This window comes from Cervus canadensis, chromosome 12, assembly GCF_019320065.1.
Source record: "Cervus canadensis isolate Bull #8, Minnesota chromosome 12, ASM1932006v1, whole genome shotgun sequence".
Lineage (NCBI taxonomy): Eukaryota > Metazoa > Chordata > Mammalia > Artiodactyla > Cervidae > Cervus > Cervus canadensis.
This window is the reverse complement of record NC_057397.1, coordinates 18,455,419-18,475,605: the sequence shown is the minus strand read 5'-3', so window position 1 is coordinate 18,475,605 and position 20,187 is coordinate 18,455,419. Positions and strand designations below refer to the sequence as shown.

General features: G+C 40.9%; 1 protein-coding gene across 7 annotated transcripts in view; it reads left to right on the top strand.

Annotated features, from left to right (window-relative positions):
- SPIDR (scaffold protein involved in DNA repair) overlaps nt 1-20,187 on the top strand; it is a 284,566-nt gene that overhangs the window by 100,221 nt on the left and 164,158 nt on the right. For all 7 annotated transcript variants that reach the window (XM_043483179.1, XM_043483175.1, XM_043483178.1 and 4 more), the window contains one exon: nt 9,875-9,975. In XM_043483179.1, the coding sequence (XP_043339114.1) occupies nt 9,875-9,975 (101 nt within the window). The remainder of the gene's footprint in view (nt 1-9,874; nt 9,976-20,187) is intronic.

Genomic DNA, 20,187 nt, shown 5'->3' with positions numbered 1-20,187 from the left:
AATCAGTGGGGAACTTGTAACTCTCAACTACTCTGTGAGGAGCAGAGGATTTGGATCCAGTATGTAGCCCCTCAGCTTTTAAAACTTTCACTGGAAGGACTAGCCCCCAAACACCTAGCTCTAAAAGCCAAAGGGGCTTGTGTCTATGAGACCCACCAGACTCTCAGTTCAGTTGCTTGGTTGTGTTCGACTCTTTACAAGCCCATGGACTGCAGCACGCCAGGCTTCCCTGTCCATCGCCAACTCTGGGAGCCTGCTCAAACTCATGTACATCCAGTCGGTCATGCCACCAGACTTTAGCAAACATAGATATAGTTCTTAACAGACTTAGCAGGACTCCCTGCGGCTGTTCCTCTAGAGCTCAGCCCACAGTGAGCTCCCATTCTTTCTCCCAAAGAGACCTATTTGCATATGATAAAAGCTGTTGCCTGAGGATCATTTCAGTTCAGTTGCTCAGTCATGTCCAACTCTTTGCGACCCCGTGGACTGCAGCAAGCCAGGCTTCCCTGTCCATCACCAGCTCCTGGAACTTGCTCAAATGCATGTCCATCGAGTCAGTGATGCCATCCGACCATCTCATCCTCTGTCATCCCCTTTTCCTCCTGCCTTCAATCTTTCCCAGCATCAGGGTCTTTTCCAATGAGTCAGTTCTTCACATCAGGTGGCCAAAGTATTGGAGTTTCAGCTTCAGCATCAGTCCTTCCAATGAATGTTCAGGACTGATTTCCTTTAGGATGGACTGATTGGATCCCCTTGCAGTTCAAGGGACTCTCAAGAGTCTTCAACACCACAGTTCAAAAGCATGAATTCTGGATGTGAGGGCAATCTGGTTGCGACATCTGTCACCCCATTGATCACCAGGGTTGATTCAGCTGATCTGGCTGGCTAGGCGGGTGTCCCCTTCCTCCCTCACTGCTCCATGTGCATCCCTCCCGAAGCTGTGCGCTCGGTTGAAGAGGACGACCATCCCCGATAGAGGAGGACCGGTCTTCGGTCAAGGGTATACGAGTAGCTGCGCTCCCCTGCTAGAACCTCCAAACAAGCTCTCAAAAGCATCAATTCTTCAGTGCTCAGCTTTCTTTATAGTCCAACTCTCACATCCATACATGACTACTGGAAAAACCATAGCTTTGACTAGACGGACCTTTGTTGGCAAAGTAATGTCTGCTTTTTATTATGCTGTCTACCTATAAGACCTTCTAGAACTAACACCCAAAAAAGATATCCTTTTCATCATAGGGGCTGGAATGCAAAAGTAGGAAGTCAAGAAATACCTGGAGTAACAGGCAAATTTGGCCTTGGAGTACAAAACGAAGTAGGGCAAAGGCTAGCAGTTTTGCCAAGAGAATGCACTGGTGATAGCAAGCACCCTCTTCCAACAGCACAAGAGAAGATGCTACACATGGGCATCACCAGATGGTCAATACCAAAATCAGATAGATTATATTCTTTGCTGCCAAAGATGGAGAAACTCTATACAGTCAGCAAAAACAAGACCAGGAGCTGGCTGTGGCCCAGATCATAAACTCCTTATTGCCAAATTCAGACTTGAAGAAAGTAAGGAAAACCACTAGACCATTCAGGTATGACCTAAATCAAATCCCTTATGATTATACAGTGGAAGTGACAAATAGATTCAAGGGATTAGATCTGATAGACTGAGTGCCTGAAGAACTATGGATGGAGGTTCATGATGTTGTACAGCAGGCAGTGATCAAGACCATCCCCAAGAAAAAGAAATGCAAAAGGGCAAAATGGTTGTCTGAGGAGGCCTTGCAAATAGCTGAGAAAAGAAGAGAAGTGAAAGGCAAAGGAGAAAAGGAAAGATATATCCATTTGAATGCAGAGTTCCAGAAAATAGCAAGGAGAGATAAGAAAGCCTTCCTCAGTGAGCAATGCAAAGAAATAGAGGAAAACAATAAAATGGGAAAGACTAGAGATCTCTTCAAGAAAATTAGACATACGAAGGGAACATTTCATGCAAAGATGGGCACCATAAAGGACAGAAATGTTATGGACCTAACAGAAGTGGAAGATATTAAAAGGAAGTGGTAAGAATAAACAGAAGAGCTATACAAAAAAGAGATTTATGACCTAGATAACCACGATTGTGTGATCACTCACCTAGAGCCAGACATTCTGGACTGCGAAGTCAAGTGGGCCTTAGGAAGCATCACTATGGACAAAGCTATTGGAGGTGATGGAATTCCAGTTGAGCTATTTCAGATCCTAAAAGATGATGCTTGAGAATGCTGTACTCAATATGCCAGCAAATCTGGAAAACTCAGCAGTGGCCACAGGACTGGAAAAGGTCAGTTTTCATTCTAATCCCAAAAAAAGGCAATGCTCAAAGGCAGAGAATGCTCAAACTACTGCACAATTGCCTGAGAATCAGGTTCTAATTTATCACACATCTAGGCTGCTGACTGTCATTCTCCTTGGAGACCTGGAGGCCTCCAGGTCTCCAAGGCCAGCAGGTGCTGTCTTCTTACTCTCTCTCTATATCGCTGTGGGTTGATGATGTCTCCTAGAAGAGGCTTGTACACATGTCTGGCATTTCAGCTTTTGTGACTGCCACCCAGAGGACATACCTTGATTGCCTATGTCTGATGGCCAGCAGGACTGGCGTTTGTGGGTTGAACAGGACAGTAGCAAATAAAGAAGCAGTTCTTATCTGGCTATCCCCAAAGGGCTCAACACAGAGGAAGTGCACGGAAATGCCCAGCTTCCAGTATTTCCCTGACAGAAGTTTACTTGTGTACTTTAAAAGCTGTTGACTGAGATTCTGCCTTTGGGACACTGATAGGTCTTGGTACACTCTCAACTTCCAGGAACCACTGAGAACAAAGAAGACATCTTGGATGTTCACAAAAGTTTGTGAGAACCAAGAACTCAGGCCTGGCTGAACAATAAGGTTGTTCTCCTAAACACATAGAGTCAAGCAAAATGAAAAATAAGAGGAATACATTTAAGAAAACAATAGAAAACTCTGGAAACAGACCCTAATGGCAGAGACATAAATGATTTGCCTGAAAAGAGTTCAAAAATAATAGTCCTAAGGATGCTCACTGAGGTCAGGAGAATAATGCAATAGCAAAGTGAAAATTTTAAGAGATAAAAGATATAAGAAAGTACCAAATAGAAGTCACAAAGCTGAAGAATGCAATAATTTCACTGAAAAGCTGAGTGGAGGATTTCAACAGCATTGTAGATCCAGTGGAAGAATGAATCTGTGAACTCAAAAACAGGGCAGGAGAATTCATCCAAACAGAGAACCAAAAAGAGAGAGGAATGAAAAAGACTGAAGATACCTTCAGGGACTTGTAAGATACCATCAAGTGGGCCAGTATTTCATTGTAGGGGTCTCAGAAGGAGAAGAGAGAAGCAGGCAGAAAGTTCATTCAAAGAAGTAATGCCTGAAACTTACCTATGATGGGTAAAGAAACAGACATCTAGATCTACGAAGTCTAGAAAATTCTTAGTAAGTTGAATCCAAACAGACCCATGTCAAAACATATAATGAAATTATCAAAAGTTAAGGTAGATCATAGTAAAAACAGCAAGGGAACATCAGTGTCTTATGTACTAGGAAACCCAAGTAAAACTATGAGTAGATTTTTAGCACAGCATTGGCAAACAAGAAGTGTGTGGCATGATATATCCAGTGTGCTGAAAGGGGAAAAAATGCCAACGTAGAATACTGTACCCAGCAAAGTTGTCCTTCAGAGTTGAACAAGAGATGAAGCAAAAAAGTTGAAGAAGTTCGTCAATTACACTAATCTAGCCTTACAGTAAGTGCTAAGGGACGTCTTCAGACTGAAAAGAGGGATGGTAAAAGTAATGGGAAACATGTCAGAATAAATCTTACTGGTAAATGTAAATATATCATTATATTCAGAATATTCTAATTCTGTTGGTGAGTAAATCACTTCTAAAATATAGTATGAAAATTAAAACACAAAGATGTTTAAAATTACTGTAACTACAGTGCTTTGTTAATGGATACATAAGATAAAAGCATGTAAATTGTACCATCAAAAACATAAAATGTCAGAGTGGGATAAAGTAAATGTATAGAATTCTAGTAAGCGTTTGAACCTAAGTTGTTATCAGCTTCAAGTAGACTGCTTTAAATACCAAGACGTATTATATAGCCTCATGGTAACCACAGAGTTAAAAGCCTATAATAGATAACAAAGTTAAAGAGAAAGGAATCAAAACATAGTATAGAGAAAAATCAACAAATTGAAATGAAAGGGACAAAGAGAAGACAAAAGGAACAAAGGGTTACAAAAACTGGAAAGCAATGAACAAAATGGCGACAATAAATCCATATTTATCAGTAATTACTTTTGGTGTAAATGGACTAAATTCTCCAATCAAAAGGCAAAGAGTAGCTGAATGGATTTTTTAAAGGAAAGTCCAACCAAATGCCGCTTGTAAGAAACTTCACCTTAAAGTAGAGAGAAACAGACTGAACGTGAAGGGATGGAAAAAAATATTCCATGAAAATGGAAACCTAAAGAAAGAGGGGTAGCTCTACTTATATCATACTCTATAGGCTTTGAGCCAGGAACTATAACAAGAGGCAAGGGAAATTATTTCATAATGATGAAGTCAGCAGTGCATGAACAACCTAACTTTACACCTCAAAGAATCATATAAAGAAGAACAACTTAGGCCCAAAGTTAGTAGAAGAAATAGTAAAAGTCAGTAGGGAAATATATGATATAGATTGAAAAGACAATTGAAAAGATTAGTGGAAATGATTAATGTTATTTTGAAAAGCTAAACATAATAGACACACACTTACCTAGATACAACAAAAACAGGAGAAAAGTCTCAAAACTAAAAAGGGAGTCGTTATAATTAATACCATATATATAGAAAGAATTATGACAGGTACTATAAACAATTATATACCAACAAATTGGACAACCTAGAAGAAATGGATAAATCCTGGAAACTTTCGACCTACCAAGACTGAATCAAGATAAAATTAAAAATTTGAACAGAGAAACGACTAGTGAGATTGAAAGACAGTGAGAGTTGCTCAGTCCTGTCTGACTCTCTTCAACCCCACCGTCATTAGCCCGCCAGGCTCCTCTGTCCTTGGAATTTCCCAGGCAATACTGGAGTGGATTGCTATTCCCTTCTCCAGGGGATCTTCCCTCCCTGGGGATTGAATCTGAGTCTCCTGCAGTCAGATTGAATCTACAGTCAGATTCTTTATCATCAGTAATCAAAAACATCAACAACAAAGAAAAATCTAGGAACAGATGCCTTCACTATTTAATTCTGTCTCATAGTCAACGAAGAATTAATGCCAATATTTTTCAAACTCTTTCCAAGGATAGAAAAGGAGGGAACAACTGCAAACTCATTTTACATAGCCCTGATATGGAAATCAGACAAGGACACCTGAAGAAAAGAAAATTATAGATCAATATCCCTAATGAACATGGACATAGAAATCCTTAATAAAAGTATTGGCAAATCAGGTTTAACAATATATTAAAAGGTTTATGCACCATGATCAATTGGGATTAATTCTAGAGATTCAAGGATTGTTCACTCTTCACAAATCAGTCAACATGATATATCACATTAATAAGATAGACAAAAAAATCATATCATTTCAGTAGATGCAGAAAATGTTTTTAATCAACATCCACTTTTGAAAAAAACCTCCAACAAACTGGGTGTTAAGAGAATGTACCTTAACACTGTGAAAACCACAGAGTGCAAACCACAGCAGACATCATACTTGACAGCCAAAAGGTCAAAGCTTTTCCTCTAGTATCAAGGACAGCAAGGATGTTCATTCATTCCTGTCACTTTTATTTAACCCAGTACTAAAAGTCCTAGCCACAGTAATTAGGCAAGAAAGAGAAATAAAAGACATCTAAATATCAGAAGAATTAGAGCTTGTCTTACTTACAGATGACATGATACTCTACAGGAAAACCTAAAGACTCACTAAAAAAACTGTGAGAAGTAGTAAATAAATTTAGTAAAGGATACAAAATCAGTATAGGCCTACTTCATTTTTTTGTGCTTTACTTCATTGTATTTTGCAAATATTGTGTGTTTTTGTTTTACAGATTGAAAGTTTGTGGCAACACTGTGTTTTTCTGCCATTTTTAGTAGCATTTTGAAATTAAGATATATACATTTTTAAGACACAATGCTGTTATACATTTAATAGAGTACTGTATAGTGTAAACTTAAGTTTTACATGTATGAGGAAACCAAAAAGTTTCTTGTGATTTACTTTATTATGATAATAAATTCATTGTGTTGGTCTGGAACCAAGTCCCTAGTATCTCTGTGTGCAAAAATCAGTTGCATTTCTGTATGCTAACCACAAACCTATCCAAAACAAAAATTAAGAAAGCAATCCTATTTTACAGTTCCATCAAAAAGCATAAAATACTTGGGAATAAATTTAACCAAGGAGGTTAAAAAAAAATACACTTAAAATTATGACATTGGTGAATGAAATTGAGGAAGACAAAAATAAATGGAAAGTTATTCTCTGCTCATGGATTGAAAGAATTAATATGGTTAAAATGTCCATACTACCCAGAGCTATCTACAGATCCCGTGCAACCCCTATCAAAATTCCAATCCTAAACTTTATGTGGATCCACAAAGACCCCAAATAGGCAAAGCAATCTTGAGAAAGATGAGCAAAGTTAGAGGCATCACACTTCCAGATTTCAAACCATATTACAGAGTGGTAGTGGAGCATGATGGAGAGTCCAGAAGTAAACCTGTGCACATGTGGTCAATTAACTCATAACTGTGGAGCCACAAACATACTATGGATAGAGGATAGTCTTTTCAATAGCGTTGGGAAAATTCTACAGACACATACAAAAGAATGAAACTGAACTCCTGTCTTACACCACTCATTAAAACAACTCAGGTGTTAGACTTAAGCGGAAGACCTGAAAATGTAAAAGTCTTAAATGAAAACATAGGTGGTAATCTCCTTCACCTTGGTCCTGGTGATGGATTTTGGGGATTTGACACCAAAAGATAATCTAAAAAAGCAAAAATAAGCAAGTGGAATTTTTCAGTATAGAAAGCTTCTGAAGAATAAAGGAAACCAGAAGCAAATGAAAAAGGCAACCTACAGAATGGAAAAAAATACTTGCAAGTCGTATCTGATAAAGGTTAATATCCAAAACACATAATTAACTCACACAACTCAGTAGCAAAAATATCAAACCATCCGCTTTTAAAAATGAGCAGAAGAATTGAATAGACATTTTCCAAAGAAGACATTCAAGTGACCAAAGATGTGAGAAAAGGTGTTCAACATCAGTCGTCATCAGAGAAATGCAAGTCCAGGCTCACTGAGATGCCACCTAACACCTGTCAGAATGTCATTAAAAAGACAAGCAATGACAAGTGCTGGCCAGGATGCAGAGAAACGGAAACCCTTGTGGGCTGTTGGTGGGAGTGTAAATGGTGCAGCCACTAAGGAGAACAGTATGGAGGCTCTGAGAAAATTTGAGTAGATTCTTCCATACTATCCAGCAGTCCCACTTCTGGGAATGTATTCATATGAAAAGAGTGCAAACTTTTAGTCATAAAGTGAGTAAGTTATGAGGATCTGACGTAAACATGGTGACTGTTATTCAGAACACTACATTGTACAACTGAAATTTGTCAAGAGTGGAATTTAAACGTTTACATCAAAAAAGAAAAAAAGATAAACATGTGAAGTGGTGGATCTATCAGCTGAGTAAATGGGGGAGGATCCTTTCACAGGTATACATATATCAAATCACCACTGTATACACTGTATGTACTTTACAAATTTATTTGTCAAATATGTCTCAATAAAATTTAAAAAAAAATTATTTTACTTATAGCAGAGCCTTATTGAATCTTTTTTTTTTTTTTTTAATATACAAGAGATTTTTACTGGCATTGTGTTTGTTGACTAGAGGTCATGGTATTTCCATTCCTGAGTTCTGGTGTACCTGCTCAGAATTCCCTGCAGGAATTCTCGGAACAGAGGAATCCTGTGACCTGTGTCTAAAGCCTGGACGGGAATGCAGGTTCTCTCTTAGGCTTCAGATGCTCCCGCATGTGGAGGACAGTTTTGCATTCATTCATTTTTACTCTTGATTTTTACCTTTCAATCCTAAAATTCCTGAAGTTCACTTGTAAGATAATGCTTTCAGACTGTCTTTTGTCTTTTTTTTTTCCTTCTCCCTTAAAGTCATAAGTTTGAAAACAAACACTTGGTAAATAATTAGATCATTGTGCAGCGAATACAGTCTTATGCTTTTCTATGTATTTTTAGTATCTTTAAGTACTTAGCAAGTATTCCTGAAGAGGCAGTAGGTGTATCACTGAGTCTTGAGTTTGTGGTCTCTGGAGCCAGACTGCCTGGTGTTCACCCAGCTGTGCCCCTCAGCAGATGTCTCTCCTTGTGCAGTGTTGCACTCTCAGTGCTTCTGTTTATCATGTGTAACGTGAGGATGACAAGAGTGCCCCCTTTCATAGTGTTGTTTAGAGGGCGTGTACAGATTAGTCACTTCATGTAAACAGAATGATCTGAAGAAAGGCTTACATATATATAAAGTAGAGATGCTTTGGCATATATATGATTGTGAGAATTTTTTAAAATTTCCTGTTATATATACTGCTCTCACACACATATTCAGAAATAATTAGTGCCAATAAGAAAAAAAACTACCTAATCGGAAAATGAAGTAATTTGTAGTGATAATATATATATATATATATAATGTATATTAAAATGAGGTCTTTTAATCATTGTGGAAAGAGTGCAGGGTGCAAGTAAAAATCGAACAGAGTCAGTAATGGCAGTGATTAGCATTTCTTGACGATTGACTAAATGCCAAACACAGTGTCCTTTCTGTTTCCTCATCTGGCTAGTTATACAATATTGAAGAATTTTCCTGACCTCTCTCTAAGCTCTGACTGTTTTCATGTATGAGGCAGGTATTGATATCTGTTGTTTCTACATCAAAGGAATATTATTAGAATAAAATGAGATACTGTAGTGAAATGATCAGTGAACATAATTTTATGAGATAATACATTGATGACTTCCATAGTCAAATGGTGATTAACAGCTGATCATAGTTTCTCTTGTGGTCACAGATATGTTAAGAACTGCTGACTTTTCTGAATGAAGGTAGTTCCTGGAAAAACCCAAATCAGCTTTATAATTTATCTGTGTGTCTATTCACTGATAGATCAGGTCTCTTGTGAAGTGCCTGTGTATCCTTTATTATGAGTCATCTTCCTGCCATTCATGGAAGTTTTTTGCTTTGTATAATGTTGATATCCTTGCTGTATTTACAGTTAATACTCACTTTTCTCTAGGTCAAGTAATGAGCTCATATCCAGATCCTCTTATTTGAGTGTTCTGTCTGTCAACTGGGTGCAGGTTTTATTCTTGATTACAACTTGATTACAACTCTGAACCCATTTTACACTTATATTTTTGCAGATTAGACTATAAGGTCCACCGTGATGTGGCTTGTTGCCTTCTTCACATCCTTGGCACCTGGGCTTGGCTTGGCATAGCAGGAAACACATAATCAGAATATATTTATGGAGTAAGTTAACTAAGAAAGAGTAGTCAGGAAGTCAGACTCATCTCAGAGGAGCCCACATTTCTAAGAATCAGAAAACTGATCATCCAAGAAGTCTTAAAAAAGGAGATAACTAACGTAGAAGGATTTGACCTGTAGGAATAGAGTGTAATGCCACACAAGCTAAAACTTGCATGCCCCGATTGGAGGGTATAAAGTGTGAATGTTCCAACTGTTCTGAAGCTTTTATTTTCACTAAACTTAATACATTATAATTTGTTGAACAGAGGCGGGCTAGCAGAAAGACTAAATGGACTGCAGAATCGAGAGAGATCTGCCATTTCTTTGTGGAGACATCAGGGTGTTTCTTACCAAAAGACACTTTCAAGTAAGGCTTGCACTGGTATATGTGAGTAAAGAATATGCCAGGTAAAAGTATTTTTACATTAAAATATATAAAGTTGATCGTTACTATTTTTACCTTTTTCTCTAGGTGCCAGAGATCTGAGTTGGAGGGTTCTGTATTACATCTGTTTCTTCCTTTATCTGTTTCAGTAGCTTTCTGATTTTTGTGACTGTGACCCATAGTAAGCAGTACATCTTACTGCATCTCATAATACACACACAACATTCACACATATCTCACACACACAGATACACAGACACACACACAGAGACACACACACAGACACACACACAACATTCACACATATCTCACACACACACCTGAAACAGACATTCAGTAAACACTAACTCAACATTCACACATATCACTCACACACAGACACAGACACACACACACACACACACACACCTGAAACAAACATTCAATAAACACTAACTTCAGTAGTATCCCAAGTCCTTGTCTCACTAAATTGATGTAGAACCCTTCTAATGAGGTGCAGCATGCAGCTTAAAGGTTGCCACTACAACTTCTCATTATGGTGAATTAACCAGATGGTCAAGCACAGAGCTGAGAGAGTGTCTTCTGGAGGTTGGACAAGAAAAATACCAAGTGAAACAAGTATGACTGGGTGCTGAGACTGAAGGGAACAGATGAGCTTTTGTTTGGCTCATCAACACCAGATAGCTTATTTGGAATCTTCCTTTTGTTTTCTTTTCTTTCATTTGAGAATAGAGGGTACTTATATGATGAATAAAAGAGAAAAGCAAAATAAAAAAACAGACAAAAATTATCTATTAATTTGAAAATATGAATAAGACCAACTCCAATAGATTGTTCTTTTAGAAATCTCTGTATTTAAGAATTTGGATTTTGTTTTTCTCTTTGACAAATTTCTTATTTTTCAGACTTATGAATCCTCGATATTTGTAGTAAGTTGTGTCTTTTTCTTTACTTTTGATATACCTCACTATAAGCATATATTAGGAAGAACATTTCACTGTTTGGTATTTTGTTTCCTTTGTGGCCTGAAAGAAGACTTTTTTTCTTTCAATATACAAAAGTATTTTCTCACTTTTTATGTTTATAGCAACTGAATAAATAAGAGAAAAACTTGCAAATATTAAATAGAGGTAATTTCCTGTCTCCCCAGTCCCAGGAACTTACATGTAGTGAACAACTGAAATTCAGGGATAGACTCATGGGGTAGCTCTCTGATGAAACCCTCTGAGCCTAGAGCCTATTATACAGAGTGAAGTAAGTCAGAGAAAAACATCGTTTATTAATACATATATGTGGAATCTAGAAAAATGGTACTGATGAACCTATTTGCAGAGAAGAAATGGATACACAGAGATTGTACTTGTGGATATATCGTGGGGAAGGAAAGGGAAGTATGAATTGAGAAAGTAGCATTGACGTATATACACTACCATGTACAAAACAGAGAGCTAATGGGAAGCTGCTGGATAACACAGGAAGCCCAGCCTAGTGCTCTGTGACAACTTAGAGGGATGGGATAGGGGGAGAGAGAGAGAGGAGATATATATATATATATATAAAAATATATATAAATATAATTATGGCTTATTTGTGTTGTTGTACGGCAGAAACCATCACAACATTGTAAAGCAATTATCCTCCAATTAAAAAATATTTTTTAAAATGAGGCTGATTTTCCCAGTGAGGCAGTTGTTTCAACACAGAGTAACAAGATGCTCCTTGTCCTTGAGCATCATTAGCTGTGAGCACTCAGAAGTTTCATCTCCAGGGGCACAGCGGGTCCCCTGGGTACTGCTCCTGGAGCCCTCCTCACCCTTTGCTATGCCCCTGAGGCCTCGGAAGCTTCCAGAGTAGTGGCTCCTGTGGAGTGGGGCTCCCTCGGCCCTGCTGGAGCGAGAAACCAAAAGTCTGGCCCCTGCCTCTTTCTCACTGCTTCCCAGGGACCCCTCTAAGACTAGAGAGGCCCCTGAGACGGTCGTGTTCAAGACTCCCCACCTGAGTGGTCAAGAGAGGAAGAAGGAATGACAGGGCCAGCATTTTCTATGCAGTGACAGTGATGTGAACCCGAAGAACCAGGAATTTTGTGCAGATATGTGTTGTCTGCTTGTGCTGTGCTGTGCTTAGTCGCTCAGCAGTGTCCGACTCTTTGCAACCCCATAGACTGCAGCCTGCCAGGCTCCTCTGTCCTTGAGGATTCTCCAGGCAAGAATGCTGGAGTAGGTTGCCATGTCCTTCTTAATTTCTTCATTGCAGTATTTTCTCATAAATAAAAAGTGTCTTGGTGTTAGTAAATGGTTGATTATTTCTGCCAAACCTAGTTAGTTGGTAAACTAAGATCCTTCAATTACTTGAGAAAAATACTTGACAGACAATACATATGACTTGGTCTAAGTATTCTAATATTGAGAGTTTAAAGCTAGGAAAGAGAGGCGTGTGGTTGGCTGTTTATTTAATTTGTCTGATTTTTGGCAGTATTGTGCCTGTTAAATTTTTAGTTTCTGTGAGGACATGGGGTTTTTGACATAATATGACAAGTTTAAAAACACTACATGTTTGTTCAGATTTATGGAATGAGAATGACATGGCTTGAAACAGGTTGCAGTTTCCTAGTTCCAAGTCTTAAACTCATTTAAAATGTTTTCTTGAACTCCTTGGTCTATCTTACTTATTTACCCTTTGCTTCAAGTGAAGGGACCCTGCCTGTGACCTGCTCAGTGTGGGTCAGGTCCAGGGTGCTAAGAAGGTCTAGCTGCAGTTCTTTTTCTTAACTTCCGCTTTCGTCTGGGGTCAAGGGAGCTGCCTCTGGAGTATTTCTAGCTTCCCTCTCACCAATAAAACCAGAAAGCTGATTAGTGTCTAAGCTTTATTTTTTCCCCTTTTTATATCCAAACCCACATTTAGGTATGGCAGTGGTATTTAATATTGCTCTTTTTATTCATGGGCAAGAGGAACTCACATTAATACTCTTTGAGTTATTAGTCAGGAAATAAACTATGATACTAGTTTACCCACTGTTAGAACTGTGACTTCATGTCCCAAATGACTCTAATTTCCAGTGATCACTGTAAGTATAAGTTAGTAGTAAAGAGTTCATATGATCAAGTTATTTCATAATTATGTTAAAATATTGATGGGACCTGAGAGATAGAGGAAGGGATACTAACACCAAACTCAACTCTCCAGCTAATGTGTGTCACCCCTTAGCTGTTTCTACCACGTCTGTTTTTTATCTTTTGTGAGTTTTTCCACCTAAAAACCCAGAATTAAATGATGCTTTCAGATTTCCTGTAAATTTATTTAATCTGTGCTTTCTCCATTTCTTTTTACATGAAAAGAAAAACAGTAATTCTACAGGTTCTTTTCTCATAGATCTGAGGTTTAAAAGAATCTTTATTTCTGTTTTCTTTTGTCAATTATCCAAAAATAAGCCTGCACAGTTAGTCCCTTCTAAATGAATTATATAGTGCGTAACACATATTTGCTGTTGAATTCTACACGTGGCTCAATGAATAAAAATTCATTCCTAGAGTTAAATTGGGATCTCATTAATGACAAAAATTATCTGTATGTTCAAAATGCTACTTTTGACCTTTAGAAAAGCGTTGATATTGGCAAGGCAACATTCCCTTTGGCTTGCTCAAGCAATTGTCGTTTTACCCTCCAGCCTAGTTCAGTATCGTGTCGGCCTTTGTCCTGATGTGAAATCTTGAGTGTGTCATCGTAACCTTTTCACCAGTCTATCTTTCCAAACTCTTTCAGCTCGTTTTTACTTTCAGAGAGGTTGTAATTTCCACTTGGGACCTTGGTGCCTGAAGGAGCCTGCTTGAAAGTGGGAGTCCAGGCTTGACTGCCCTTGTCTCCCCGGAAGATGGTGTGGAAGGAGAGTGCGCCGGCCGACTTGGCGGCCTGCTCCCCAGCTGTGCCCCATAAGTGCTGCTGCAAGGAAGGTGGTCTTAGAGTGGGCGGCTGCTTATCACACAGTGCTCCTAAACTTTCAGAACACATTCTGTTGCAAAATAGGAAACTTTTCAGCCTGCATGCAAAATAAGTAAGTTCTTGGATTAGTAAAATGCCTTATAAAGTTTGGAAAACAAATTGGAAGCTTCCTTTGTACTGTGACAGCGGTGTGCGAGGGTAGCCACTTGAGCACACCGCCTCCAGCCCCTGTGACGCTGCTCCATCTGCACCAGCATGCGGAAGTGGTCATTCCTCGGAGCTGTGTTCATGCGGCCTTCACAGCTGGTCGCCCTCCCTTCAAGGACACGCGCCCTCCTGGTCTGCCTCCTCCCCTGTACACTTGCCTCCTTTGTGACTCCTCTGTGTGCAGCTTCAGCAGGTGTTCATCAGGCTTCTGCCTTGACCTCTTCTGTCCTGCGTCCCCTTCCTGGATAATCTAGGATCTCCACGCCAACCGCCCCCCCTGCCAACTCCCAGGACTGCTGGGCAGTCTGGAAACTGTCCTGGCCCAGCGCCAGCACCACCAGCACCTCAGTGCCTGCAGACCCAGCAGACCAGCCTGCCTGCCACCCGCTGCCCTGGCCCACACACCAAGTGTCTTCCCCAGGCTGTCTCTTTTTTTCTCTCCCCATGGTCTCTCCTGTACATGTTTTCGACCCATCAAGTCCCTCAGTGCTGGTGATTCTACCTCACAACTCTCTCTCAGGTCAGACCTCTTCAGTGATCCCATCAGCCACGAGCTCAGGCCCCTGTCCCCTTGCGCCTGGATTACTGTGTCAGCCCCACCACCCCCAGCCTCCCAACACTTGCCTGGCCTCATTTTCAGCCTGTCGGGGTCATTATCCTAAGAGGCAAATCTGCTGTCACTTGTCTGCTTTAAAAAAATGTCCACTGACTGCCTTTTATGTTGGAGTAAGTGTCCCTCACCGTCAGAGCCTGTGGTGTGAGCTTTCTTGGTCCGGGGCTCGGCCCACCCAACTAGTTATTTCTCACACACGTACCACCCTGTGCCGGTCACAGCCGCCCTGCACCTGCTGTGGCTTTCATGATAGCCACTTGACCACTGGGCCCAGTACACTTTTCTCTGTTGGTAGTTACACTGCTGGTGTCCTGTTGTTCAGTAGTTACACCAAGTAAAGGTAAATCCTAGCTCTGCCAAGTGCCACAAGGATGTGCAGGGCCGACCCCGACCCTGAGCTGTGCCTGGGGACTCAGCAAGTGTTTATGAAGTAAATAATTGGTGTCAGTGGTAAATTTTAAATTTTTCTATGACACCAGAGTGCAGAAATGGTCCTAGGTCTGCTGGAGCTGAAGGCCCGTGCAGGTCACTTGATCTGTGCCTCTTTCTTTCCTGAGAAAATTTGTCTTAGCCAAACCTTTGGTGATCTCTCCTTAAGATCCTGTGTTGCCACTGTCCACTGTCCCTGCGTGAAGTCATCCTCCGAGTGCTTCCCCGCAAGCTCTCTGGTGATTGTACTCTCTGGTCCATCCATGCATGCCCCTTGAGAGATGATAAACTTTTTTGATATCATCTCATTTTAATCCTTCAGCTGATTTCTCTCCTTTTCCCTCTCCTCCCTCTTAGGGTCTATTACAACGTCCTTGGAAAGGGGATAGCACCCAAGACCAAAATACCTGCTCTTCTATAGTAGTTGTGAATTCACTGTAATTCCTGCTGGAACGTACACTGCTCTGTCTAATTATTGATACTGCCTGTGTGTGTGCTCAGTCATGTCCAACTCTTTTGTGACCCTATGAACCGTTGTCCACCAGGCTCTTGTCTATGGACTTTGCCAGGCAGGAATACTGGAATGGGTTGCCATTTCCTCCTCTAGGGGTTCTTCCCGACCCAGGGATCGAACCCGCATCTCTTGTGTCTCCTGCAATGGTGGGTAGATTCTTTACCACTATACCACCTGGGAATCTTGCCTATTTTGACCCAATTTAAAGTGGCTTAACTGATGGATTAGAAGCTCTTCACTAGAATATCCTTTATGAGTAGTTCTCAGAGAGTGGGAGGGGATTAGGGTTGCTGTTGGAGTAAGTACCAAGAGTACCAGGGCCTGAGGGACACCCTGGATTCTGTCCACATCTGTCCATGTGTCTTTAGTTCTTTCTGCTGCAGGGTTTTCAGCATGTTGGACTGACAGTGAGTGTGCACTTTGCACAGATGCACACGCACTCTAGCCTCCCTCAGGATGGCTTAGAGAAGGTGGATGTGAGCCCTGATTTCTAGAAGACTCTGCTAGTTAATAGCTATCCAGAAGTAGTAATTTGCTGTATTGTAGTTGGGTTCCTAAATTTTTTCTCAAGACATTTGTTTGCTTTATAGCTGATGTTAAATATATATAAAAGAGATATTTAACAGCCCTATGACCTTTTAAAAGTTGTTTTCAGTGTGATTTTAAAAATTTTTTTATTTTGAGGAAGTTGCTTAGCAATGTTGGGATGGTTTCTGCTGTTCAGTAATGCAAATCAGTTGTAATTATACACATATCCCTTCCTTCTTGAGCCTCCCTCCCCTTCCCTCGTCTGACCCCTCTAGGTCGTTGCAGAGCGCCAGGCTGAGCTCCCTGTGTTAGACAGCAGCTTCTCACCAGCTGTCTGCTTTTCACGTGGTAGTGTGTATAATGTCAGTGCTACTCACTCAATTCATCCCACGCTCTCCTTTCCCCACTGTGTCCACAAGTCTGTTCTCTACATCTGTGTCTGCATTCCTTCCCTGCAAATAGGTTCATCAGTACTGTTTTTCTAGATTCCATACATATGCTAATGCATATATACATATAAGCAATATTTGTTTTTCTCTTTCTGACTTCACTCTGTATCACAGGCTCTATCTAGCTTCATCCCCCTCACTACAACTTACTCAAATTCATACTTTTTTATGGCTGAGTAATATTCCATGGTATATATGTACCATATCTTCTTTATCCATTCAGCTGTGAGGGGACATCTAGGTTGCTTCCGTGTCCTGGCTATTGTAACTAGTGCTGCAATAAACACTGGGGTGCATATGTCTTTTGGAACTGTGGTTTTCTCAGGATATATGTCCAGTAGTGGAATTGCTGGGTCATATGGTAGTTTTATTCCTAGTGTTTTTTTTTTTTTTAAAGGAATCTCCATACTGCTATCCATAGTGTCTGTATAAATTTACATTTCCACCAACAGTGAAGGAGGGTTCCCTCTTCTCCACACCCTCTCCAGCATTTATTGTTTGTGGATTTTTTGATGATGGCCATTCTGACTGCTGTGAGGTGATACCTCTTTGCAGTTTTGATTTTCATTTCTCTAATAATGAGTAATATTGAGTATCTTTTGAGCATCTTTTCATGAATTTATTGGCCATTTGTGTGTTTTTTGGAGAAATGTCTAGTTAGGTCCTCTGCCCATTTTTTGATTGGGCTGTTTGTTTTTCTGATATTGACCTGTATGAGCTGCTTGTATATTTTGGAGATTAATCTTTTGTCAGTTTTTTCATTTACAATTATTTTCTCCCTTTCTGAGAGTTGTCTTTTCATCTTGTTTATAGTTTCCTTTGCTGTGCAAAAGCTTTTACGTTTCAAGGTCCCATTTGTTTATTTGTTTTTATTTCCATTACTCTAGGAGGTGGGCAATGTGATTTTTGAATACCATTTTAATACTGTTTTCTGGGCCAAAAATATTACCTACAGTACTATGAAGGAAAGTTTTTAAACAAGGAAGTTTTCAATAAAGAAGACCTTGCTTTGTGTGTACGTAGAGTGGAGGGGTCAGTTTGCACATCAGGTGGTCCCATACACAGCTCACCTTTGGAAATCTAACCTGTACTAGATCCTGTGTCAGCTTGGGCAGCTGTAACTTAGTACCACAGACTGGGCGGCTTGGACAGCAGACGTTATTGCTCACAGCTCTGGAGGCCGAAATTCTGAAATCAGGGTGCTAGCAAGATCTAGTTCTAGTGAGGCTCTCCTCCTGGCTTTTAGGCAGCTGCCATCTGGCTGTGTGCTTATGCAGAGAGAGAGAGAGAGAGAGGGATCTGGTTCTTTAGTTTCTCTTCTTATCATAAGGGCGCTTTGGCCATCTGATGCGAAGAGCTGACTTATTGGAAAAGGCCCTGATGCAGGGAACAGTTGAAGGCAAAAGGAGAAGGGGATGACAGAGGGTGGGATGGTTGGGTGGCATCACTGACTCAAAGGGCATGACTTGAGCAAGCTCTGGAAGACAGTGAAGGACAGGGAAGCTGGTGTGCTGCTCTTCATGGGGTTGCAAAGAGTCAGACATGACTTAGAAATTGAACAACAACAAAGGACACTAATCCTTTAAAATCAGTACCCCCATCCTTATGACCTCATTTAAGTTTAGACCCTTCCTTAGAGGCCCCGTCTCTAATTATATCCACAGTGGGAGGCGAGGGGGCTTCAGCATATGAATTTTGAGGGACCAAAGCATTCAGTCTCAAATATTCTGCCCCAGCCTTCAACAGTTCATGTCCTTCTCACATTCAATATGCGTTCATTCTATCCCAGCAGCCCCGAAACCCTTAAGTCTTTCCAGCATTGGCTCTATAGTCTAGAGTTTTGTCTAGATGTCTGAATCAGATGTAGGTGAGACTCAAGGTCCGATTCCAGCCTGAGACAGAATTCCTCAAAAGCTGCGAGCCTGTGAAACCAGACAGTAATGTGCTTCTGGATACAGTGCAGTCAGGTATAGGACAGACTTTGCCTTTCCACAGGAAGAAACAGGAAGGAAGAATGCAATGATAAGTCCCAAGCAAGCCCAGAAACTACCAAGGGTCATTCTATTAATTTTAAAGGTCAAGGAAGTTCCTCTTTGGTTCAGTGTTCTGCCATCCAGGCCTACTGGAGGACGGTGTCACCCCCACGGCTCTGTTGGGCCTGTCACCGAAGGCTGTCTGCAAAGACACCACCCCTGGGGCAGAGAAGGGCATCTTCTCCCCACAAACCCAAGACACAGCCCTGCCCTTGGAAGCAAAGAAGGGAATACCAGCCCTGCCCCAGCCTTGTGGTGAGAGGGGTAGCCTGTAGGATCTTTGGGTGGCCTTTAGGGTCATCATTCCCGTTTTTGAAGGATGACACATACTTGTAGGCTAGCTTTTCTGCCTTGCGAAGAAGCCTCTCAGCCTTCCTTCGTTTCCTGTGATCTTTGTCTCCTCTGATTCAGACTGGTAGTGTCTGTGCTCACAAAATCTCTTTACTGAGTGATCGTTTAGCTACATCTTTGGTATCTTCTTCCCAGTATGCTTTTTCATTGTTTTGCAATATGGACAGGCTGAGAATTTTACAGATCTTCAAGTTTTGCTTCTTTCTGCCTTCTGCTGTGTGCTCACAGGCGAGGAGGCAGAGCCTCACTGTGTCTCTTCTTACAAAGGAGCTGACCCCATTCTTGAGGGCTCTGTCTTCTTGGTATAATCACCTCCCAAAGCTGCTCCTCCAAGTACCATCAAATTAGGGACCTCAATATAAAGATTTTGTGGGGACAGAAACATTTGGTCCACAGCAGTTACCTGTCTTCCACTATCCTTGACTTGTTCCTCATGTCTGCTTGATACCTCACCAGAATCACCTTTAACATCTATATTCCTAGTATGTATCTTATCCAGTCTCTGCCCACTGTCCAGTTACAAAGCTGCATCCACATTTTCAGATACTTATGACAGCAGCCCACTTCACGGTACCGAGATCTGTCTTACTTGGCTTTGGCTGCCGTACAAAATGCCGCAGACTGCAGGACTTAAACAGCAGACATTTATTTTCTCACTGTTCTAGAGGCTGGAAGTTTGGGATTGAGGTGCCACCATGGTCAGTTTCTAGTGAGAGCTGTCTTTGTGGCTTGGAGACGGCAGCTATCTGGGCATGTGCTCACATGGCCTTTCCTCTCTGCTTGGCAGAGAGATACAGGAAACTGTGGCTCTGTTCTCCAAAGGACCCTCACATCAGCCCCTCCCCCCATGACCTCTTTCAACCTTAATTACTGTCTTGGAGGTCTGTCTCCAAATATAGCCACAGCGTGGGGTTAGGGCTTCCACATGTGGATTTACGGGGACACAGGTGTGCACTCCAGAGTACTCCTTCTTCTCTGGTTTTGTACGAACTTTGCTGAGCGGTCTGTTGCTTTCCTGGAGCTTTTTCCTTACTTGAATTTCTTAAAAGATGAGACCTTCCATTGCCCATTTACCCTCTCCAGAACAGTGCAGGCTGTCCTAGAGAACAGGTCCTCTGACACAGCTGGTGGCCA